This window comes from Oncorhynchus keta, chromosome 15 (genome assembly GCF_023373465.1).
Source record: "Oncorhynchus keta strain PuntledgeMale-10-30-2019 chromosome 15, Oket_V2, whole genome shotgun sequence".
Lineage (NCBI taxonomy): Eukaryota > Metazoa > Chordata > Actinopteri > Salmoniformes > Salmonidae > Oncorhynchus > Oncorhynchus keta.
In genome coordinates this window covers 1202000-1228273 of record NC_068435.1, presented here as the reverse complement: position 1 = coordinate 1228273, position 26274 = coordinate 1202000, and the positions used below count along the sequence as shown (strand labels likewise).

General features: G+C 45.1%; 1 protein-coding gene across 1 annotated transcript in view; it reads right to left on the bottom strand.

The window, feature by feature from the left end:
• LOC127907478 (pituitary adenylate cyclase-activating polypeptide type I receptor-like) overlaps positions 1-26274 on the bottom strand; it is a 92853-nt gene that overhangs the window by 14511 nt on the left and 52068 nt on the right. The window contains exons 7-10 of the mRNA XM_052462735.1: positions 9766-9898; positions 9185-9338; positions 3372-3432; positions 2296-2365 (exon numbers count right to left, since the gene is read on the bottom strand). Coding sequence (XP_052318695.1) covers positions 2296-2365; positions 3372-3432; positions 9185-9338; positions 9766-9898 — 418 coding nt within the window. The remainder of the gene's footprint in view (positions 1-2295; positions 2366-3371; positions 3433-9184; positions 9339-9765; positions 9899-26274) is intronic.

Here is a 26274-nt window from a genome sequence, read left to right as displayed (position 1 = left end):
ATGTTCCAAGCAGATCACCATAGTCCCTGTGACCAAAGAAGCGAAGGTAACCTACCTTAATGACTATTGACCCGTAGCACTCACATCGGTAGCCATGAAGTGCTTTGAAAGGCTGGTCATGGCTCACATCAACACCATCATCCCAGAAACCCTAGACCCACTCCAATTCACATACCACCCCAACAGATCCACAGACGATGCAATCTCTATTGCTCTCCACACTGCCCTTTCCCACCTGGACAAAAGGAACACCTATGTGAGAATTCTATTAATTGACTACAGCTCAGCGTTCAACACCATAGTGCCCTCAAAGCTCATCACTAAGCTAAGGACCCTGGGACTAAACACCTCCCTCTGCAACTGGATCCTGGACTTCCTGACGAGCCGACCCCCAGGTAACACCACATCCGCCACGCTGATCCTCAACACGGGGGCCCCTCAGGGGTTCGTGCTCAATTCCCTCCTGTACTCCCTGTTCACCCACGACTGCTTGGCCAAACACGACTCTAATATCATCATTAAGTTTGATGACGACAAAACAGTGGTAGGTCTGATCACCGACAACGATGAGACAGCCCTTAGGGAGCAGGTCAGAGACCTGGCAGTGTGGTGCCAGGACAACAACTTCTCCCTCAATGTGATCAAGACAAAGGAGCTGATTGTGGACTACAGGAAAAGGTGGGCCGAAAAAAAATGTAACCTTTATTTAAGTAGGCAAGTCAGTTAAGAAAAATTCTTATTTACAATGACGGCCTACACCGGCCAAACCCTGACGACGCTTATGCCAATAGTGCGCCGCCCTATGGGACTCCCAATCACAGCCGGTTGTGATACAGCCTGGATTAGATGCATATAGACCGCTGCTTCACTCCGGAGCCCCGAAGAACTTGAATCTCTTGATCCGATCCACCACAGCCTCGTCAATGTGGATGGGGGCGTGGCTCGGCCCTCCTTTTCCTGTAGTCCACAATCAGCTCCTTGGTCTTGGTTACGTTGAGGGAGAGGTTGTTGTCCTGGCACCACACTGCCAGGTCTCTGACCTGCTCCCTAAGGGCTGTCTCATCGTTGAGGGAGAGGTTGTTGTCCTGGCACCACACGGCCAGGTCTCTGACCTGCTCCCTAAGGGCTGTCTCATCGTTGAGGGAGAGGTTGTTGCCACACTGCCTGGTCTCTGACCTGCTCCCTATAGGCTGTCTCATCGTTGAGGGAGAGGTTGTTGTCCTGGCACCACACTGCCAGGTCTCTGACCTCCTCCCTATAGGCTCTCATCGTCGTTGGTTATCAGGTCTACAACCGTTATATTTAATTTAATTTTAATTTGACCTTTATTTAACTAGAAAAGTCAGTTAAGAACAAATTCCCTGGTTCAATGACCCTGGGAACAGTGGATTAAGGGCTGTCTCATCGTTCAGGGGCAGAACTCCCTAAGACTTGTTGCCACACTGCCTGGTCCTGTTCCCTATAGGCTGTCTCATCGTTGAGGGAGGGTTGTTATCCTGAACGGTTATCAGGCACCACACTGCCAGGTCTCTGACCTCTCCCTATAGGCTCTCATCGTTGAGGGAGAGGTTGTTGTCCTTACCACCATCTCTGACCTCCTCCCTATAGGCTCTCAGCGTTGAGGGAGAGGTTGTTGTCCTGGTCCAGGTCTCTGACCTGCTCCTTATGGCTGTCTCATCGTTGAGACCACTGGCTTTCCTGGCCGCCCCATTTGATCCTCCCTATAGGCTCTCATCGTCATTGGTTATCAGGTCCACCCCGTTATATTTAATTTAATTTTAAGACCTTTATTTAACTAGAAAAGTCAGTTAAGAACAAATTCGTATTTTCAATGAAGGCCTTCTGGGTTAACTGCCTTTCAGGGGCAGAACGACAGTTGAACCATGACTGGGGATAACCTTCCTTACTAAACTCAACCACTAGGCTTTCCCCCCCCATATAATAGCTCAGGCTCTCAACCCTTTTATCAGGTCACCAGTTATGAGAACCACTGAACTAAGGGAATAGGGAACTAAATCTTGGGTGCAGTCTACTATTGTACTTTCAAGATAAAGCATGACTGAGTTAGTTCCTCAGCGTCCATAGTCCCCCGCCGACCCTTTGACCCACAGTTTGAGAACCACTGAACTAGGGAATAGGGTTCCATTTGGGTCAGCCGTGATAAAGCATGACTGAGTTAGTTCCTCAGCGTCCCCGCCCCCCCCCCGCCGACCCTTTGACCCACAGTTTGAGAGCCACTGAACTAGGGAATAGGGTTCCATTTGGGTCATCCGTGATAAAGCCTGTTCCACCCACCATGATGGAGACGACTGTAGGTCCCTTGATCACCCACCAGAGGGCAGTGGTGTTGTTGGTATCCCAGCAACTACAGGGTACAGGACAAGAGACACAGCAGGGGGTGAGAGTGATATTGTCCCAAAAGGCAACCTATGCCCTTTATAGTGCGTATGACCAGGGCCCATAGGGGATAGGGCACTATATAGGCAATAGTGCACTATATAGGGAATAGGGCTCCGTTTGGGACACAATATTATTATACATATTATAAGGTTCTAAACGATGACATCAGCGATAATAAATAAATATATTAGGCTGTGGTTTGATATAGCCTTCACCTGGTAAAGGAAGTACATTAAAATACCTTCACCTGGTACAGGCTAAAGGAAGTATGTTAAAATACCTTCACCTGGTACAGGCTAAAGGAAGTACATTAAAATACCTTCACCTGGTACAGGCTAAAGGAAGTACATTAAAATACCTTCACCTGGTACAGGCTAAAGGAAGTACATTAAAATACCTTCACCTGGTACAGGCTAAAGGAAGTACATTAAAATACCTTCACCTGGTACAGGCTAAAGGAAGTACATTAAAATACCTTCACCTGGTACAGGCTAAAGGAAGTACATTAAAATACCTTCACCTGGTACAGGCTAAAGGAAGTACATTAAAATACCTTCACCTGGTACAGGCTAAAGGAAGTACGTTAAAATACCTTCACCTGGTACAGGCTAAAGGAAGTACATTAAAATACCTTCACCTGGTACAGGCTAAAGGAAGTACATTAAAATACTTTCACCTGGTACAGGCTAAAGAAAGTACATTAAAATACCTTCACCTGGTACAGGCTAAAGGAAGCACATTAAAATACCTTCACCTGGTACAGGCTAAAGGAAGTACGTTAAAATACCTTCACCTGGTACAGGCTAAAGGAAGTACATTAAAAAGCTTGGAAGTAGCATATGTCATGTGCAGACTTTCTTTATTCAAAAGTTCACAAGTTTGTTATTGAGGTATAAACAGATAGTGAATGTGCAGTTCCTAGGTCTGTTGTAAACATAATGAGTAAAGATGTAACCCTGGTTTGGACGTGCCTTGTGTCGTCAAAGTGAAGCCTCAGAGCAGCCCAGACAGTTACACAAATGGTGGGAGTACCTAAACACACAGACAGAGAGAACAGATCAGGAATCTGATCTGAAACCTGAAGACAGAGAGAACAGATGAGGAATCTGATCTGAATCCTGAAGACAGAGAGAACAGATCAGGAATCTGATCTGAATCCTGAAGACAGAGAGAACAGATGAGGAATCTGATCTGAATCCTGAAGACAGAGAGAACAGATCAGGAATCTGATCTGAATCCTGAAGACAGAGAGAACAGATCAGGAATCTGATCTGAATCCTGAAGACAGAGAGAACAGATGAGGAATCTGATCTGAAACCTGAACACATTGATAAGACATAGAAGAGCAAAGTGTTCAACCAGTAGATAAGGGCTGTGACATTGGGTTCAACCAGAAGATGAGGACAACGACATTGGGTTCAACCAGTAGATAAGAGCTGTGACATTGGGTTCAACCAGTAGATAAGGGCTGTGACATTGGGTTCAACCAGAAGATGAGGACAACGACATTGGGTTCAACCAGTAGATAAGAGCTGTGACATTGGGTTCAACCAGAAGATAAGAGCTGTGACATTGGGTTCAACCAGAAGATAAGAGCTGTGACATTGGGTTCAACCAGTAGATAAGGGCTGTGACATTGGGTTCAACCAGTAGATGAGGACAACGACATTGGGTTCAACCAGTAGATAAGGGCTGTGACATTGGGATCAACCAGAAGATAAGGACTGTGACATTGGGTTCAACCAGTAGATGAGGACAACGACATTGGGTTCAACCAGTAGATGAGGACAACGCCATTGGGTTCAACCAGTAGATGAGGACAACGACATTGGGTTCAACCAGTAGATAAGAGCTGTGACATTGGGTTCAACCAGTAGATGAGGACAACGCCATTGGGTTCAACCAGTAGATGAGGACAACGACATTGGGTTCAACCAGTAGATAAGAGCTGTGACATTGGGTTCAACCAGTAGATAAGGGCTGTGACATTGGGTTCAACCAGTAGATAAGAGCTGTGACATTGGGTTCAACCAGTAGATGAGGACAACGACATTGGGTTCAACCAGTAGATAAGAGCTGTGACATTGGGTTCAACCAGTAGATAAGGGCTGTGACATTGGGTTCAACCAGTAGATGAGGACAACGACATTGGGTTCAACCAGTAGATAAGAGCTGTGACATTGGGTTCAACCAGTAGATAAGGGCTGTGACATTGGGTTCAACCAGTAGATGAGGACAACGACATTGGGTTCAACCAGTAGATAAGAGCTGTGACATTGGGTTCAACCAGTAGATAAGGGCTGTGACATTGGGTTCAACCAGTAGATAAGGGCTGTGACATTGGGTTCAACCAGTAGATAAGGGCTGTGACATTGGGTTCAACCAGTAGATAAGGGCTGTGACATTGGGTTCAACCAGTAGATAAGGGCTGTGACATTGGGTTCAACCAGTAGATAAGGGCTGTGACATTGGGTTCAACCAGTAGATAAGGGCTGTGACATTGGGTTCAATCAGTAGATAAGAGCTGTGACATTGGGTTCAACCAGTAGATAAGGACTGTGGCATTGGGTTCAACCAGTAGATAAGGGCTGTGACATTGGGTTCAACCAGTAGATAAGGGCTGTGACATTGGGCTCAACCAGTAGATAAGGGCTGTGACATTGGGTTCAACCAGTAGATAAGGGCTGTGACATTGGGTTCAACCAGTAGATAAGAGCTGTGACATTGGGTTCAACCAGTAGATAAGGGCTGTGACATTGGGTTCAACCAGTAGATAAGGGATGTGACATTGGGTTCAACCAGTAGATAAGGGCTGTGACATTGGGTTCAACCAGTAGATAAGAGTTGTGACATTGGGTTCAACCAGTAGATAAGAGCTGTGACATTGGGTTCAACCAGTAGATAAGAGCTGTGACATTGGGTTCAACCAGTAGATAAGGGCTGTGACATTGGGTTCAACCAGTAGATAAGGGCTGTGACATTGGGTTCAACCAGTAGATAAGGACTGTGACATTGGGTTCAACCAGTAGATAAGGGCTGTGACATTGGGTTCAACCAGCAGATACCACACCCCAAGGGTGAGGGCCCTTGGAGTGTGGTGTCGGGAAAATAACCTCACACTCAACGTCAACAAAACAAAGGAGATGATTGTGGACTTCAGGAAACAGCAGAGGGAGCACCCCCCTATCCACATCGATGGGACAGTAGTGGAGAGGGTAGTAAGTTTTATGTTCCTCGGCGTACACAAACTGAATTGTTCCACCCACACTGACAGCGTCGTGAAGAAGGCGCAGCAGCGCCTCTTCAACCTCAGGAGGCTGAAGAAATTTGGCTTCTCTCCATAACATTTACATTTACATTTAAGTCATTTAGCAGACGCTCTTATCCAGAGCGACTTACAAATTGGTGCATACACCTTATGACAACCAGTGGAACAGCCACTTGCATCTAAATCTTGTTGGGGGGGGAGAAGGATTACCTACCCTTACTTACCCTATCCTAGGTATTCCTTGAAGAGGTGGGGTTTCAGGTGTCTCCGGAAGGTGGTGATTGACTCCGCTGTCCTGGCGTCGTGAGGGAGTTTGTTCCACCATTGGGGGCCAGAGCAGCGAACAGTTTTGACTGGGCTGAGCGGGAACTGTACTTCCTCAGTGGTAGGGAGGCGAGCAGGCCAGAGGTGGATGAACGCAGTGCCCTTGTTTGGGTGTAGGGCCTGATCAGAGCCTGGAGGTACAGGTGCCGTTCCCCTCACAGCTCCGTAGGCGAGCACCATGGTCTTGTAGCGGATGCGAGTTCAACTGGAAGCCAGTGGAGAGAGCGGAGGAGCGGGGTGACGTGAGAGAACTTGGGTTGAACCCAGACGGGCTGCGGCGCTGGATGAGTTGTGGGTTTAATGGCACAGTAGGGAGCCCAGCCAACAGCGAGTTGCAGTAATCAAGACGGGAGATGACAAGTGCCTGGATTAGGACCTGCGCCGTTCCTGTGTGAGGCAGTAGATAAGGATGTTGTAGAGCATGAACCTGGAACACACCGCCTTGATGTTAGTTGAGAACGTCAGGGTGTTGTCAGGATCACGCCAGGTTCTTAGCGCTCTGGGAGGAGGACACACATGGAGTTGTCAACCGTGATGGCGAGATCATGGAACGGGCAGTCCTCCCCAGGAGGAAGAGGAGCTCCGTCTTGCTGAGGTTCAGCTTGAGGTGGTGATCCGTCATCCACACTGATATGTCTGCCAGACATGCAGAGGTTCGCCACCTGGTCATCAGAAGGGGAAAGGAGAAGATTAATTGTGTGTTCTGCATAGCAATGATAGGAGAGACCATGTGAGGTTATGACAGAGCCAAGTGACTTGGTGTATAGCGAGAATAAGAGAGGGCCTAGAACAGAGCCCTGGGGACACCAGTGGTGAGAGCGCGTGGTGAGGAGACAGATTCTCGCCAGCCACCTGGTAGGAGCGACCTGTCAGGTAGGACGCAATCAAGCGTGGGTTCAGATGCCCAGTAGAGGGTGGAAGGAGGATCTGATGGTTCACAGTATCGAAGGCAGCCGATAGGTCTAGAAGGATGAGAGCAGAGGAGAGAGAGTTAGCTTTAGCAGTGCGGAGCGCCTCCGTGATACAGAGAAGAGCAGTCTCAGTTGAATGACTAGTCTTGAAACCTGACTGATTTGGATCAAGAAGGTCATTCTGAGAGAGATAGCGGTAGAGCTGGCCAAGGACGGCACGCTCAAGAGTTTTGGAGAGAAAAGAGAGAAGGGATACTGGTCTGTAGTTGTTGACATCGGAGGGATCGAGTGTAGGTTTTTTCAGAAGGGGTGCAACTCTCGCTCTCTTGAAGACGGGAGGGACGTGCCAGCGGTCAGGGATGAGTTGATGAGCGAGGTGAGGTAAGGGAGAAGGTCTCCGGAAATGGTCTGGAGAAGAGAGGAGGGGATAGGGTCAAGCGGGCAGGTTGTTCAACGGCAGTAGTCAAAGGGCTGTGATTTCATCTGGAGAGAGGGGAGAAAGAGGTCAGAGCATAGGGTAGGGCAGTGTGAGCAGAACCAGGGTGTCGTTTGACTTAGATAAGAGGATCGGATGTCATCATTTTTCAAAATGGTTGACAAGTCATCTGCAGAGAGGGAGGAGGGAGGGGGGGAGGATTCAGGAGGGAGGAGAAGGTGGCAAAGAGCTTCCCAGTAGGGTTAGAGGCAGATGCTTGGAACTTAGAATGGTAGAAAGTGGCTTTAGCAGCAGAGACAGAGGAGGAAAAAATGTAGAGAGGAGGGAGTGAAAGGATGCCAGGTCCGCAGGGAGGCGAAGTTTTCCTCCATTTCATTGGCTGCCCGGAACCCTGTTCTGTGAGCTCGCAATGAGTCGTCGAGCCACGGAGCGGGAGGGGAGGGCTGTGAGCCGGCCTGGAGGATAGGGGACATAGGGAGTCAAAGGATGCAGTAAGGGAGGAGAGGAGGGTTGAGGAGGCAGAATCAGGAGATAGGTTGGAGAAAGTTTGAGCAGAGGAAGAGAAGATAGGATGGAAGAGGAGAGTGAGCGGGGGAGAGAGAGCGAAGGTTGGGACGGCGCGATACCATCCGAGTAGGGGCAGTGTGGGAAGTGTTGGATGAGAGCCAGAGGGAAAAGGATACAAGGTAGTGGTCGGAGACTTGGAGGGAGTTGCAATGAGGTTAGTGGAAGAACAGCATCTAGTAAAGATGAGGTCAAGCGTATTGCCTGCCTTGTGAGTAGGGGGAAGGTGAGAGGGTGAGGTCAAAGAGGAGAGGAGTGGAAAGAAGGAGGCAGAGAGGAATGAGTCAAAGGTAGACGTGGGGAGTAAAGTCGCCCAGAACTGTGAGAGGTGAGTTTTATGTTCCTCAGGAAAGGAGCTTATCAAGGCATCAAGCTCATTGATGAACTCTCCGAGGGAACCTGGAGGGCGATAAATGATAAGGATGTTAAGCTTGAAAGGGCTGGTAACTGTGACAGCATGGAATTCAAAGGAGGCAATAGACAGATGGGTAAGGGGAGAAAGAGAGAAGCACTCACCATAAGCACTCACAAACTTTTACAGATGCACAATCGAGAGCATCCTTTCGGGCTGTATCACCACCTGGTACGGCAACTGCTCCGCCCACAACCGTAAGGCTCTCCAGAGGGTAGTGAGGACTGCACAACGCATCACCGGGGGCAAACTACCTGCCCTCCAGGACACCTACACCACCCGTTGTTACAGGAAGGCCATAAAGATCATCAAGGACAACAACCACCCGAGCCACTGCCTGTTCACCCCGCTATCATCCAGAAGGCGAGGTCAGTACAGGTGCATCAAAGCAGGGACCGAGAGACTGAAAAACAGCTTCTATCTGAAGGCCATCAGACTGTTAAACAGCCACCACTAACATTGAGTGGCTGCTGCCAACACACTGTCATTGACACTGACCCAACTCCAGCCACTTTAATAATGGAAAAATGTACAGTATGTAATACATGTGTCACTAGCCACTTTAAACAATGCCACTTAATATAATGTTTACATACCCTACATTACTCATCTCATATGTATATACTGTACTCTATACCATCTACTGCCTTGCTCAAGAGCACATCGACAGATTGATCAAACAGTCGGGTCGGGAATTCAAACCAGCGACCTTTTTGGTTGTAGGCCCAACACTCTTAACCGCTAGGCTGCCTGCCACCCTGTAATATAATAATGGACCAGGAACCAAAAGCGGTAACAGCCAATATTCAAAAAAAGTAGCTGTGGGCTAGCAGAGATCAAACCCACCATGAGCAGTTTATTCTACTCACCCCAGCCTACCACGGTGTACCAGTAGAAGTACCGCCTCTCTGGGAAGAAGGTTTGGACCAGCAGGGTGAAGAGGTACAGGCCTTCGATGAACAGCCAGAAGTAGTTGGACATCACACAGTAGTGGAATAATACCATGACTGCTTTACACTCCACCTAGTGGACACATACAGTATAACAGCATCACTACTTTACACTCCACCTAGTGGACACATACAGTATACCACCATGACTGCTTTACACTCCACCTAGTGGACACATACAGTATAACAGCATCACTACTTTACACTCCACCTAGTGGACACATACAGTATACCACCATGACTGCTTTACACTCCACCTAGTGGACACATACAGTATAACTGCATCACTACTTTACACTCCACGTAGTGGATACATACAGTATAACAGCATGACTGCTTTACACTCCACCTAGTGGATACATACAGAGTGTGAGTGTGTGTGTGTAACTCATGGTGTGTGTGTGTGTGTGTGTGTGTGTGTGTGTGTGTGTGTGTGTGTGTGTGTGTGTGTGTGTGTGTGTGTGTGTGTGTGTGTAACTCATGGTGTGTGTGTAACTCACAGTGTGTCTGAAGCAGTGGTTTTCTTCCTCCTGGGTGTACAGAACCCCGTCCTTGATGAACACAGAGATAGCTCTCAGCATGAAGGAGATGAACAGGTTCATATGGATATAGTTCCTGGTACAGTGGAGCTTCCTGGGGGAGAGGAGGGAGGAGAGAGGTGGTTAAAAACCCGGCACCTATGATTCAAATGAGAGCCAGGCTGAGCTGAGATCCAGTACCTTTTCGTTACTTGATTTATCTAATAAAAAATGGTTGGCCACAGCTCATTTTCCACAGCAAGCAACAGCAAAATCAGACAACCCCATAATAGAACATTTCACCCATTCAATTCATATATCCTGTCATGTAGACTATTCCTACAATCATATATCCTGTCATGTAGACTATTCCTACAATCATATATCCTGTCATGTAGACTATTCCTACAATCATATATCCTGTCATGTAGACTATTCCTACAATCATATATCCTGTCAGTTGGGTCCATACTAACATTACATACAGAACCAGTTGGGTCCAAACTAACATTACATACAGAACCAGTTGGGTCCATACTAACATTACATACAGAACCAGTTGGGTCCATACTAACATTACATACAGAACCAGTTGGGTCCATACTAACATTACATACAGAACCAGTTGGGTCCAAACTAACATTACATACAGAACCAGTTGGGTCCATACTAACATTACATACAGAACCAGTTGGGTCCATACTAACATTACATACAGAACCAGTTGGGTCCAAACTAACATTACATACAGAACCAGTTGGGTCCATACTAACATTACATACAGAACCAATTGGGTCCATACTAACATTACATACAGAACCAGTTGGGTCCATACAGAACCAGTTGGGTCCATACTAACATTACATACAGAACCAGTTGGGTCCATACTAACATTACATACAGAACCAGTTGGGTCCATACTAACATTACATACAGAACCAGTTGGGTCCATACTAACATTACATACAGAACCAGTTGAGTCCATACAGAACCAGTTGGGTCCAAACTAACATTACATACAGAACCAGTTGGGTCCATACTAACATTACATACAGAACCAGTTGGGTCCATACTAACATTACATACAGAACCAGTTGGGTCCATACTAACATTACATACAGAACCAGTTGGGTCCATACTAACATTACATACAGAACTAGTTGGGTCCATACTAACATTACATACAGAACCAGTTGGGTCCATACAGAACCAGTTGGGTCCATACTAACATTACATACAGAACCAGTTGGGTCCATACTAACATTACATACAGAACCAGTTGAGTCCATACAGAACCAGTTGGGTCCAAACTAACATTACAGACAGAACCATGTTCTCAGAACGTGGTTTTCATGTTCTCAGAACGTGGTATTTATTTTCTCAGAACGTGATTTTCATGTTCTCAGAATGTGGTTTTAATGTTCTCAGAACGTGGTTTTCATGTTCTCAGAACGTGGTTTTCATGTTCTCAGAACGTGGTTTTTATGTTCTCAGAACGTGGTTTTCATGTTCTCAGAACGTGGTTTTCATGTTCTCAGAATGTGGTTTTCATGTTCTCAGAACGTGGTTTTCATGTTCTCAGAATGTGGTTTTAATGTTCTCAGAACGTGGTTTTCATGTTCTCAGAACGTGGTTTTCATGTTCTCAGAATGTGGTTTTCATGTTCTCAGAACGTGGTTTTCATGTTCTCAGAATGTGGTTTTAATGTTCTCAGCACATGGTTTTCATAAGGTGGTTTTTATGTTTTCATGTTCTCAGAATGTGGTTTTCATGTTCTCAGAACGTGGTTTTCATGTTCTCAGAATGTGGTTTTCATGTTCTCAGAAGGTGGTTTTCATGTTCTCAGAACGTGGTTTTCATGTTCTCAGAACGTGGTTTTCATGTTCTCAGAATGTGGTTTTCATGTTCTCAGAACGTGGTTTTCATGTTCTCAGAATGTGGTTTTAATGTTCTCAGAACGTGGTTTTCATGTTCTCAGAACGTGGTTTTCATGTTCTCAGAATGTGGTTTTCATGTTCTCAGAACGTGGTTTTCATGTTCTCAGAATGTGGTTTTAATGTTCTCAGCACATGGTTTTCATAAGGTGGTTTTTATGTTTTCATGTTCTCAGAATGTGGTTTTCATGTTCTCAGAACGTGGTTTTCATGTTCTCAGAATGTGGTTTTCATGTTCTCAGAAGGTGGTTTCTATATTTTCATGTTCTCAGAATGTGGTTTTCATGTTCTCAGAATGTGGTTTTCATGTTCTCAGAAGGTGGTTTCTATGTTTTCATGTTCTCAGAATGTGGTTTTCATGTTCTCAGAATGTGGTTTTCATGTTCTCAGAAGGTGGTTTCTATGTTTTCCTGTTCTCAGAATGTGGTTTTCATGTTCTCAGAACGTGGTTTTCATGTTCTCAGAATGTGGTTTTCATGTTCTCAGAAGGTGGTTTCCATGTTTTCATGTTCTCAGAATGTGGTTTTCATGTTCTCAGAACGTGGTTTTCATGTTCTCAGAATGTGGTTTTCATGTTCTCAGAATGTGGTTTTCATGTTCTCAGAACGTGGTTTTCATGTTCTCAGAATGTGGTTTTCGTGTTCTCAGAAGGTGGTTTCTATATTTTCATGTTCTCAGAATGTGGTTTTCATGTTCTCAGAATGGTTTTCATGTTCTCAGAAGGTGGTTTCTATGTTTTCATGTTCTCAGAATGTGGTTTTCATGTTCTCAGAACATGATTTTCATGTTTTCAGAAGGTGGTTTTTATGTTTTCATGTTCTCAGAATGTGGTTTTCATGTTCTCAGAACGTGGTTTTCATGTTCTCAGAATGTGGTTTTCATGTTTTCAGAAGGTGGTTTTTATGTTTTCATGTTCTCAGAATGTGGTTTTCATGTTCTCAGAACGTGGTTTTCATGTTCTCAGAATGTGGTTTTCATGTTCTCAGAAGGTGGTTTCTATGTTTTCATGTTCTCAGAATGTGGTTTTCATGTTCTCAGAACATGATTTTCATGTTCTCAGAACGTGGTTTTCATGTTCTCAGAATGTGGTTTTCATGTTCTCAGAACGTGGTTTTCATGTTCTCAGAATGTGGTTTTCATGTTCTCAGAAGGTGGTTTCTATGTTTTCATGTTCTCAGAATGTGGTTTTCATGTTCTCAGAACACGATTTTCATGTTCTCAGAACGTGGTTTTCATGTTCTCAGAATGTGGTTTTCATGTTCTCAGAACGTGGTTTTCATGTTCTCAGAATGTGGTTTTAATGTTCTCAGCACATGGTTTTCATAAGGTGGTTTTTATGTTTTCATGTTCTCAGAATGTGGTTTTCATGTTCTCAGAACGTGGTTTTCATGTTCTCAGAATGTGGTTTTCATGTTCTCAGAAGGTGGTTTCTATATTTTCATGTTCTCAGAATGTGGTTTTCATGTTCTCAGAATGTGGTTTTCATGTTCTCAGAAGTTGGTTTCTATGTTTTCATGTTCTCAGAATGTGGTTTTCATGTTCTCAGAACATGATTTTCATGTTTTCAGAAGGTGGTTTTTATGTTTTCATGTTCTCAGAATGTGGTTTTCATGTTCTCAGAACGTGGTTTTCATGTTCTCAGAAGGTGGTTTCTATGTTTTCCTGTTCTCAGAATGTGGTTTTCATGTTCTCAGAATGTGGTTTTCATGTTCTCAGAAGGTGGTTTCTATGTTTTCCTGTTCTCAGAATGTGGTTTTCATGTTCTCAGAACGTGGTTTTCATGTTCTCAGAATGTGGTTTTCATGTTCTCAGAAGGTGGTTTCTATGTTTTAATGTTCTCAGAATGTGGTTTTCATGTTCTCAGAATGTGGTTTTCATGTTCTCAGAACGTGGTTTTCATGTTCTCAGAATGTGGTTTTCATGTTCTCAGAACATGGTTTTCATGTTCTCAGAATGTGGTTTTCATGTTCTCAGAAGGTGGTTTCTATGTTTTCATGTTCTCAGAACGTGGTTTTCATGTTCTCAGAACGTGGTTTTCATGTTCTCAGAAGGTGGTTTCTATGTTTTCATGTTCTCAGAATGTGGTTTTCATGTTCTCAGAATGTGGTTTTCATGTTCTCAGAAGGTGGTTTCTATGTTTTCATGTTCTCAGAATGTGGTTTTCATGTTCTCAGAACGTGGTTTTCATGTTCTCAGAATGTGGTTTTCATGTTCTCAGAAGGTGGTTTCTATGTTTTCCTGTTCTCAGAATGTGGTTTTCATGTTCTCAGAACGTGGTTTTCATGTTCTCAGAATGTGGTTTTCATGTTCTCAGAAGGTGGTTTCTATGTTTTCATGTTCTCAGAATGTGGTTTTCATGTTCTCAGAACACGATTTTCATGTTCTCAGAACGTGGTTTTCATGTTCTCAGAATGTGGTTTTCATGTTCTCAGAACGTGGTTTTCATGTTCTCAGAATGTGGTTTTCATGTTCTCAGAAGGTGGTTTCTATGTTTTCATGTTCTCAGAATGTGGTTTTCATGTTCTCAGAACACGATTTTCATGTTCTCAGAACGTGGTTTTCATGTTCTCAGAATGTGGTTTTCATGTTGTCAGAACGTGGTTTTCATGTTCTCAGAATGTGGTTTTAATGTTCTCAGCACATGGTTTTCATAAGGTGGTTTTTATGTTTTCATGTTCTCAGAATGTGGTTTTCATGTTCTCAGAACGTGGTTTTCATGTTCTCAGAATGTGGTTTTCATGTTCTCAGAATGTGGTTTTCATGTTCTCAGAAGTTGGTTTCTATGTTTTCATGTTCTCAGAATGTGGTTTTCATGTTCTCAGAACATGATTTTAATGTTTTCAGAAGGTGGTTTTTATGTTTTCATGTTCTCAGAATGTGGTTTTCATGTTCTCAGAACGTGGTTTTCATGTTCTCAGAAGGTGGTTTCTATGTTTTCCTGTTCTCAGAATGTGGTTTTCATGTTCTCAGAACGTGGTTTTCATGTTCTCAGAAGGTGGTTTCTATGTTTTCCTGTTCTCAGAATGTGGTTTTCATGTTCTCAGAACGTGGTTTTCATGTTCTCAGAATGTGGTTTTCATGTTCTCAGAATGTGGTTTTCATGTTCTCAGAATGTGGTTTTCATGTTCTCAGAACATGGTTTTCATGTTCTCAGAATGTGGTTTTCATGTTCTCAGAAGGTGGTTTCTATGTTTTCATGTTCTCAGAATGTGGTTTTCATGTTCTCAGAAGGTGGTTTCTATGTTTTCAGAATGTGGTTTTCATGTTCTCAGAACATGAGATATTCATGAAAAATTCATTACACATCACTTTATTATTCCTCAGCCAATCAAGGCCCTGATTGGTGAACTACTGCTCCTGTCATAGCTCTTTGTCTGTTGTCAAGGATACTCACACACACAGTCCATTTAACATAGTGTTTTCAACTTACATATTTGACATACATTGTGCATGTTCATTTATCCAGGGCCGTGACATTGGGATTTGAACTCACAACCTCTTGGTTCATGGCATTCACATCTTCCTGCTACGCCACCATGTTTGTCAGGTATCAAGTCATCTGACTATTCTCTCATCATTGATTTGATTGGATTTGATTAACTTATTTTTTTGAGCAGTGTATATGTTTGTATATATATATATATAAAACAGTGCATTGGGAAAGTATTCAGACCCCTTGATTTCCCACATTTTATTACGTTACAGCCTTTATTCTGTCATGATGTCAGTGATCACTGTTGCTTGTTTTAGAAATACAAAAATGACCAAAGCCAAACCCCGTTATATTTTTAAAAGACATTTTAGACAGTTTGATTAACAGGCGTTCGTTCTTACATGATCTGTACCATAATATTGACAAAGTAAGTTTGATTCCCGATGTTGACACTGACTGGGAATATTTTTATATGACATTTGTGTTGATGTGTGAAAAGTCCCTGTGAAGAAATGTAGAATCAGTGGAAGGGACAACCCCTGGTTTTCAGATAACTTGGCAGAATTCATTAGAAAGAGAAATATCTCTTGGGCTCGAGCTAGACATACAAATGCTCCTGTTGACTGGGCCTCCTTCAGAGCGCTAAGAAACAAATGCACAGGATTGATCGGGAAGTCCAAATCAGATTACTATTTAAATGCAGTCCACAGAGAACCTAAACAACACTACCAAGTTCTGGAAGCCAATCAAATCAGTGTCAGGTTCTAATGTCTCCTCTGGCCTTCCTGACCATTTAATGATGGGTTCTAATGAAGTGAAGGATAATATTGTCGGGGTTTTTAACAAGCACTTCATATCTGCTGGTTCTGTTGTTGATAATGGTGGGGCCCAGGCCTCTAATATCAGCTCTGTTACAGTCAACTATGATTTGGCCCTTATGTCAACCATTTTAACTTTGAGCCTGTTTCTTATGCTGAGGTCTATAAAGCACTAAAGACAATAGACACAAAAAGTCTGCAGGTGCAGACAACCTGGATACCTACCTGTTAACGATAGCAACTGGTATTATTACTGAACCTGTGGCTCACTTTTTCAACTTGATTCTCTTGACCAATTCCATATCCAGCATTTGGAAATCAGCTTATGTCCTCCCACTGCTAAAGGGTGGAGATCCCTCAGATGCTAATAACTCCCTATCCTGGTCAAAGTCTATGAATCCCTAGTGAACTCCCTATCCTGGTCAAAGTCTATGAACCCCCAGTGAACTCCCTATCCTGGTCAAAGTCTATGAATCCCTAGTGAACTCCCTATCCTGGTCAAAGTCTATGAATCCCTAGTGAACTCCCTATCCTGACCAAAGTCTATTAATCGCTAGTGAACTCCCTATCCTGGTCAAAGTCTATGAATCCCTAGTGAACTCCCTATCCTGGTCAAAGTCTATGAACCCCCAGTGAACTCCCTATCCTGGTCAAGGTCTATGAACCCCTGGTGAACTCCCTATCCTGGTCAAAGTCTATGAATCCCTAGTGACCTCTGTATCCTGGACAAAGTCTATGAATCCCTAGTGAACTCTCTATCCTGGCCCAAAGTCTATGAATCCCTAGTGAACTCTCTATCCTGGACAAAGTCTATGAATCCCCAGTGACCTCTGTATCCTGGACAAAGTCTATGAATCCCGAGTGACCTCTGTATCCTGGACAAAGTCTATGAATCCCTAGTGACCTCTGTATCCTGGACAAAGTCTATGAATCCATAGTGACCTCTGTATCCTGGACAACGTCTATGAATCCCTAGTGAACTCTGTATTCTGGTCGGTCTATGAATCCCCAGTGACCTCTGTATCCTGGACAAAGTCTATGAATCCCTAGTGAACTCTGTATCCTGGCCAAAGTCTATGAATCCCTAGTGACCTCTGCATCCTGACCAAAGTCTATGAATCCCTAGTGACCTCTGTATCCTGACCAAAGTCTATGAATCCCTAGTGACCTCCCAATTAAAAAACTTCTTCATTGAAATGAACATACTGAGCAGGGTTCAGTCTGTCTTTAGATTGGGACACAGCACCACAACTGCAGCTATGGCAGTGGCAAACAACATCATTAATGCACTTGATAAAAAGCAACACTGTGCTGCTCTGTTTGTGTATTTATCAAAAGGCATTTGACTCAGTTGACCATGAATTGTTGTTAGCTAGACTCAGTAACATTGGTCTCAGAGAAGGGACAGTAAATTGGTTTAGGAACTATCTTTCTGACAGAACACAATGTGTTTATACTGACAATCACAAGTCTAGCTGTCTAGAGATTAATAGAGGTGTGCCCCAGGGTTCCATTTTAGCTCCTGTGTTGTTCTCAATTTTTATTAATGATTTGGGAAACGGGATGCAACCAGCTAAGTTCCATCTACATGCAGATGATACAGTTATATATTAATGTGCTCCTTCTCTGGTTCAGGCTGTTGAAGAGCTCCACGCTGCTTTTCAGTCACTGCAGGCCTCCCTTTATGATCTCAAACTGGTCTTGAATGTACAAACAACTAAATGCATGACCTTTACCAGAGCTAGAACTCTGCCAGAGAACGTTAGCATTGTCACATCAGGTGGCTTATCCATTGAAGAAATGTCTTCCTACAAATACCTAGGTATTTGATTGGATGACAAGTTGTCCTTTAAAGTTCATGTGGATAATCTTGTGACAAAGCTTACATTTAAATGTTTATTTTCGTAATAAGGCTTGCTTCCCGCTTATGGCTAGAAAGAAGCTTGTTCAGGCCATTTCTCTGTGTAATTGATTATGGTGACTTGTTGTATTTGCATGCATCCTCCTCTGTCTAACAGAGACTGGACTCTGTTTATCATACAGCCTCCTCTGTCTAACAGAGACAGGACTCTGTTTATCATACAGCCTCCTCTGTCTGACAGAGACTGGACTCTGTTTATCATACAGCCTCCTCTGTCTGACAGAGACTGGACTCTGTTTATCATGTAGCCTCCTCTGTCTGACAGAGACTGGACTCTGTTTGTCATGCAGTCTCCTCTGTCTGACAGAGACTGGACTCTGTTTATCATACAGCCTCCTCTGTCTAACCGAGACTGGACTCTGTTTATCATACAGCCTCCTCTGTCTAACAGAGACTGGACTCTGTTTATCATGCAGCCTCCTCTGTTTATCATACAGCCTCCTCTGTCTAACAGAGACTGGACTCTGTTTATCATACAGCCTCCTCTGTCTAACAGAGACTGGACTCTGTTTATCATGCAGCCTCCTCTGTCTGACAGAGACTGGACTCTGTTCATCATGTAGCCTCCTCTGTCTAACAGAGACTGTACTCTGTTTATCATGCAGCCTCCTCTGTCTTACAGAGACAGGACTCTGTTTATCATGCATCCTCCTCTGTTTATCATGCAGCCTCCTCTGTTTATCATGCAGCCTCCTCTGTCTGACAGAGACTGGACTCTGTTTATCATGCAGCCTCCTCTGTCTAACAGAGACTGGACTCTGTTTGTCATGTAGCCTCCTCTGTCTAACAGAGACTGGACTCTGTTTATCATGCAGCCTCCTCTGTCTAACAGAGACTGGACTCTGTTTATCATGCAGCCTCCTCTGTCTAACAGAGACAGGACTCTGTTTATCATGCATCCTCCTCTGTTTATCATGCAGCCTCCTCTGTTTATCATGCAGCCTCCTCTGTCTAACAGAGACTGGACTCTGTTTGTCATGTAGCCTCCTCTGTCTAACAGAGACTGGACTCTGTTTATCATGCAGCCTCCTCTGTCTGACAGAGACTGGACTCTGTTTATCATGCAGCCTCCTCTGTTTATCATACAGCCTCCTCTGTCTAACAGAGACTGGACTCTGTTTATCATGCAGCCTCCTCTGTCTGACAGATGGACAGAGACAGAGACTGGACTCTGTTTATCATGCAGCCTCCTCTGTTTATCATACAGCCTCCTCTGTCTAACAGAGACTGGACTCTGTTTATCATACAGCCTCCTCTGTCTAACAGAGACTGGACTCTGTTTATCATGCAGCCTCCTCTGTCTGACAGAGACTGGACTCTGTTCATCATGTAGCCTCCTCTGTCTAACAGAGACTGGACTCTGTTTATCATGCAGCCTCCTCTGTCTTACAGAGACTGGACTCTGTTTATCATGCAGCCTCCTCTGTCTGACAGAGACTGGACTCTGTTTATCATGTAGCCTCCTCTGTCTGACAGAGACTGGACTCTGTTTATCATGCAGCCTCCTCTGTCTAACAGAGACTGGACTCTGTTTATCATGCAGCCTCCTCTGTCTAACAGAGACTGGACTCTGTTTGTCATGTAGCCTCCTCTGTGTTCTCTGTCTTACAGAGACAGGACTCTGTTTATCATGCATCCTTGGGCTTTATTACAAATGCCAAGTCACTCACCCACCATTGCACCAAGTAGAAGGTTGGACTTTACATTATATTCTCAGAAAGCTACATTTGTATGTGTTCATCTACAAAGCCCATTTGGGTAAACTCCCTCTTAACATCTGTAGTCTGGTCTCCTTCACCACCAGCAGTTACCATACACTGTCTGCTAGGTGGTTGCTATGTTACCATACCCGGTCTGCCAGGTGGTTGCTATGTTACCATACCCGGTTTGCTAGGTGGTTGCTATGTTACCATACCCGGTCTGCCAGGTGGTTGCTATGTTACCATACCCGGTCTGCCAGGTGGTTGCTATGTTGCAATACCCGGTCTGCCAGGTGGTTGCTATGTTACCATACCCGGTCTGCTAGGTGGTTGCTATGTTGCAATACCCGGTCTGCCAGGTGGTTGCTATGTTGCAATACCCGGTCTGCCAGGTGGTTGCTATGTTACCATACCCGGTCTGCTAGGTGGTTGCTATATTACCATACCCAGTCTGCCAGGTGGTTGCTATGTTACCATACCCGGTCTGCCAGGTGGTTGCTATGTTGCAATACCCGGTCTGCCAGGTGGTTGCTATGTTACCATACCCGGTCTGCTAGGTGGTTGCTATGTTACCATACCCGGTCTGCTAGGTGGTTGCTATGTTACCATACCCGGTCTGCTAGGTGGTTGCTATGTTACCATACCCGGTCTGCCAGGTGGTTGCTATGTTGCAATACCCGGTCTGCCAGGTGGTTGCTATGTTACCATACCCGGTCTGCTAGGTGGTTGCTATGTTACCATACCCGGTCTGCTAGGTGGTTGCTATGTTACCATACCCGGTCTGCTAGGTGGTTGCTATGTTACCATACCCGGTCTGCTAGGTGATTGCTATGTTACCATACCCGGTCTGCTAGGTGGTTGCTATGTTACCATACCCGGTCTGCTAGGTGGTTGCTATGTTACCATACCCGGTCTGCTAGGTGGTTGCTACTTAAAGTCCCCAGGACATTCACGGTATTAGGCAAGACTGCCTTCTCTTCTTGTGCACCAGAGGCATGGAATAGTCTGCAATCCCTGCTTCATCTAGACATGTTAGTGCCACTGAATCAATTTAAAATATTGATGGGAGACTCTGTTATGGAGTGTAAATGCTTTTTAGGCTGGATCATGTTTTAATGCTTTAATGTATTGATTATTGCTGCTACCTTGGCCAGGTCTCCCTTAAAGAGACTCTGGGTCTCAATGGGCCTTTCCTGTTAAATAAAACAAATTAAACATTCTAAAATGGATCGAATAAAATATATACACACTAAATGAAATGCCTTATTTACATAAGTATTCAGACCCTTTGCTATGAGACTCGAAATTGAGCTGAGGTGCATCCATCCATTGATTATCTTTGAGATGTATCTACAACTTCATTGGAGTACACCTGTGGTAAATTCAATTGATTTAAGAGATTTAGAAATGCACACACCTGTCTATATAAGGTCCCACAGTTCACAGTGCATATCAGAGCAAACACCAAGCCATGACATCAAAGGAATTGTCCGTAGAGAGAAAGGATTGTCTCGAGGCACAGATCTGGGGAAATGTTTAATGGATCAGTTGTTATTGTAATCTGGTATTTATGGTTTTCCCACCTGACTTTACATGGCTAGGCCTGATATCATGAGGGACAGCTGGTTGACTTTACATGGCTGGGCCTGATATCATGAGGGACAGCTGGTTGACTTTACATGGCTGGGCCTGATATCATGGGGGACAGCTGGTTGACTTTACATGGCTGGGCCTGATATCATGAGGGACAGCTGGTTGACTTTACATGGCTAGGCCTGATATCATGAGGGACAGCTGGTTGACTTTACATGGCTAGGCCTGATATCATGAGGGACAGCTGGTTGACTTTACATGGCTAGGCCTGATATCATGAGGGACAGCTGGTTGACTTTACATGGCTAGGCCTGATATCATGAGGGACAGCTGGTTGACTTTACATGGCTAGGCCTGATATCATGAGGGACAGCTGGTTGACTTTACATGGCTAGGCCTGATATCATGAGGGACAGCTGGTTGACTTTACATGGCTAGGCCTGATATCATGAGGGACAGCTGGTTGACTTTACATGGCTGGGCCTGATATCATGAGGGACAGCTGGTTGACTTTACATGGCTAGGCCTGATATCATGAGGGACAGCTGGTTGACTTTACATAGCTAGGCCTGATATCATGAGGGACAGCTGGTTGACTTTACATAGCTGGGCCTGATATCATGAGGGACAGCTGGTTGACTTTACATGGTTAGGCCTGATATCATGAGGGACAGCTGGTTGACTTTACATGGCTAGGCCTGATATCATGAGGGACAGCTGGTTGACTTTACATGGCTAGACCTGATATCATGAGGGACAGCTGGTTGACTTTACATGGCTAGGCCTGATATCATGAGGGACAGCTGGTTGACTTTACATGGCTAGGCCTGATATCATGAGGGACAGCTGGTTGACTTTACATGGCTAGGCCTGATATCATGAGGGACAGCTGGTTGACTTTACATGGCTAGACCTGATATCATGAGGGACAGCTGGTTGACTTTACATGGCTAGGCCTGATATCATGAGGGACAGCTGGTTGACTTTACATGGCTAGGCCTGATATCATGAGGGACAGCTGGTTGACTATACATGGCTAGGTCTGATATCATGAGGGACAGCTGGTTGACTTTACATGGCTAGGCCTGATATAATGAGGGACAGCTGGTTGACTTTACATGGCTAGGCCTGATATCATGAGGGACAGCTGGTTGACTTTACATGGCTAGGCCTGATATCATGAGGGACAGCTGGTTGACTTTACATGGCTAGGCCTGATATCATGAGGGACAGCTGGTTGACTTTACATGGCTGGGCCTGATATCATGAGGGACAGCTGGTTGACTTTACATGGCTAGGCCTGATATCATGAGGGACAGCTGGTTGACTTTACATGGCTGGGCCTGATATCATGAGGGACAGCTGGTTGACTTTACATGGCTAGGCCTGATATCATGAGGGACAGCTGGTTGCTTTACATGGCTAGGCCTGATATCATGAAGGACAGCTGGTTGACTTTACATGGCTAGGCCTGATATCATGAGGGACAGCTGGTTACTTTACATGGCTAGGCCTGATATCATGAGGGACAGCTGGTTGACTTTACATGGCTAGGCCTGATATCATGAGGGACAGCTGGTTGACTTTACATGGCTAGGCCTGATATCATGAGGGACAGCTGGTTGACTTTACATGGCTAGGCCTGATATCATGAGAGGGACAGCTGGTTACTTTACATGGCTAGGCCTGATATCATGAGAGGGACAGCTGGTTACTTTACATGGCTAGGCCTGATATCATGAGTGACAGCTGGTTACTTTACATGGCTAGGCCTGATATCATGAGGTGGTCCTTCTGTAGCTCAGTTGGTAGAGCATGGCGCTTGTAACGCCAGGGTAGTGGGTTCGATTCCCGGGACCACCCATATGTAGAATGTATGCACACATGACTGTAAGTCGCTTTGGATAAAAGCGTCTGCTAAATGGCATATATTATGAGGGACAGCTGGTTGACTTTACATGGCTAGGCCTGATATCATGAGGGACAGCTGGTTGACTTTACATGGCTAGGTCTGATATCATGAGGGACAGCTGGTTGACTTTACATGGCTAGGCCTGATATCATGAGGGACAGCTGGTTGACTTTACATGGCTAGGCCTGATATCATGAGGGACAGCTGGTTGACTTTACATGGCTAGGCCTGATATCATGAGGGACAGCTGGTTGACTTTACATGGCTAGGCCTGATATCATGAGGGACAGCTGGTTGACTTTACATGGCTAGGCCTGATATCATGAGGGACAGCTGGTTGACTTTACATGGCTAGGCCTGATATCATGAGGGACAGCTAGTTGACTTTACATGGCTAGGCCTGATATCATGAGGGACAGCTGGTTGACTTTACATGGCTTGGTCTGATATCATGAGGGACAGCTGGTTGACTTTACATGGCTAGGCCTGATATCATGAGGGACAGCTGGTTGACTTTACATGGCTAGGCCTGATATCATGAGAGGGACAGCTGGTTGACTTTACATGGCTAGGCCTGATATCATGAGGGACAGCTGGTTGACTTTACATGGCTAGGCCTGATATCATGAGGGACAGCTGGTTGACTTTACATGGCTAGGCCTGATATCATGAGGGACAGCTGGTTGACTTTACATGCCTAGGCCTGATATCATGAGGGACAGCTGGTTGACTTTACATGGCTGGGCCTGATATCATGAGGGACAGCTGGTTGACTTTACATGGCTAGGCCTGATATCATGAGGGACAGCTGGTTGACTTTACATGGCTAGGCCTGATATCATGAGGGACAGCTGGTTGACTTTACATGGCTAGGCCTGATATCATGAGGGACAGCTGGTTGACTTTACATGGCTAGGCCTGATATCATGAGGGACAGCTGGTTACTTTACATGGCTAGGCCTGATATCATGAGGAACAGCTGGTTGACTTTACATGGCTGGGCCTGATATCATGAGGGACAGCTGGTTGACTTTACATGGCTAGGCCTGATATCATGAGGGACAGCTGGTTGACTTTACATGGCTAGGCCTGATATCATGAGAGGGACAGCTGGTTGACTTTACATGGCTAGGTCTGATATCATGAGGGACAGCTGGTTGACTTTACATGGCTAGGCCTGATATCATGAGGGACAGCTGGTTGACTTTACATGGCTAGGCCTGATATCATGAGGGACAGCTGGTTGACTTTACATGGCTAGGACTGATATCATGAGGGACAGCTGGTTGACTTTACATGGTTAGGCCTGATATCATGAGGGACAGCTGGTTGACTTTACATGGCTAGGCCTGATATCATGAGGGACAGCTGGTTGACTTTACATGGCTAGGACTGATATCATGAGGGACAGCTGGTTGACTTTACATGGCTAGGCCTGATATCATGAGGGACAGCTGGTTGACTTTACATGGCTAGGACTGATATCATGAGGGACAGCTGGTTGACTTTACATGGCTAGGCCTGATATCATGAGGGACAGCTGGTTACTTTACATGGCTAGGCCTGATATCATGAGGGACAGCTAGTTGACTTTACATGGCTAGGCCTGATATCATGAGGGACAGCTGGTTGCTTTACATGGCTAGGCCTGATATCATGAGGGATAGCTGGTTGACTTTACATGGCTAGGCCTGATATAATGAGGGACAGCTGGTTGACTTTACATGGCTAGGCCTGATATCATGAGGGACAGCTGGTTGACTTTACATGGTTAGGCCTGATATCATGAGGGACAGCTGGTTGCTTTACATGGCTAGGCCTGATATCATGAGGGACAGCTGGTTGCTTTACATGGCTAGGCCTGATATCATGAGAGGGACAGCTGGTTGACTTTACATGGCTAGGCCTGATATCATGAGGAACAGCTGGTTGACTTTACATGGCTGGGCCTGATATTATCATGAGGGACAGCTGGTTGACTTTACATGGCTAGGCCTGATATCATGAGGGACAGCTGGTTGCTTTACATGGCTAGGCCTGATATCATGAGAGGGACAGCTGGTTGACTTTACATGGCTAGGCCTGATATCATGAGGGACAGCTGGTTGACTTTACATGGCTAGGCCTGATATCATGAGGGACAGCTGGTTGACTTTACATGGCTAGGCCTGATATCATGAGGGACAGCTGGTTGACTTTACATGGCTAGGCCTGATATCATGAGGGACAGCTGGTTGACTTTACATGGCTAGGTCTGATATCATGAGGGACAGCTGGTTGACTTTACATGGTTAGGCCTGATATCATGAGGGACAGCTGGTTGCTTTACATGGCTAGGCCTGATATCATGAGGGACAGCTGGTTGCTTTACATGGCTAGGCCTGATATCATGAGAGGGACAGCTGGTTGACTTTACATGGCTAGGCCTGATATCATGAGGAACAGCTGGTTGACTTTACATGGCTGGGCCTGATATCATGAGGGACAGCTGGTTGACTTTACATGGCTAGGCCTGATATCATGAGGGACAGCTGGTTGACTTTACATGGCTAGGCCTGATATCATGAGGGACAGCTGGTTGACTTTACATGGCTAGGCCTGATATCATGAGGAACAGCTGGTTGACTTTACATGGCTAGGCCTGATATCATGAGGGACAGCTGGTTGCTTTACATGGCTAGGCCTGATATCATGAGGGACAGCTGGTTGCTTTACATGGCTAGGCCTGATATCATGAGAGGGACAGCTGGTTGACTTTACATGGCTAGGCCTGATATCATGAGGAACAGCTGGTTGACTTTACATGGCTGGGCCTGATATTATCATGAGGGACAGCTGGTTGACTTTACATGGCTAGGCCTGATATCATGAGGGACAGCTGGTTGACTTTACATGGCTAGGCCTGATATCATGAGGAACAGCTGGTTGACTTTACATGGCTAGGCCTGATATCATGAGGAACAGCTGGTTGACTTTACATGGCTAGGCCTGATATCATGAGGGACAGCTGGTTGACTTTACATGGCTAGGCCTGATATCATGAGGGACAGCTGGTTGCTCGGTCAATTTAGCTAGCTGCAATTTTACATCTTTAAACCACCCAGTAAAAGGTAACGGGTTCTTTCTCATTTAAATCACCTTAAAGTAGATATCGTCTTTCTTCAGGAGACACATCTCCGC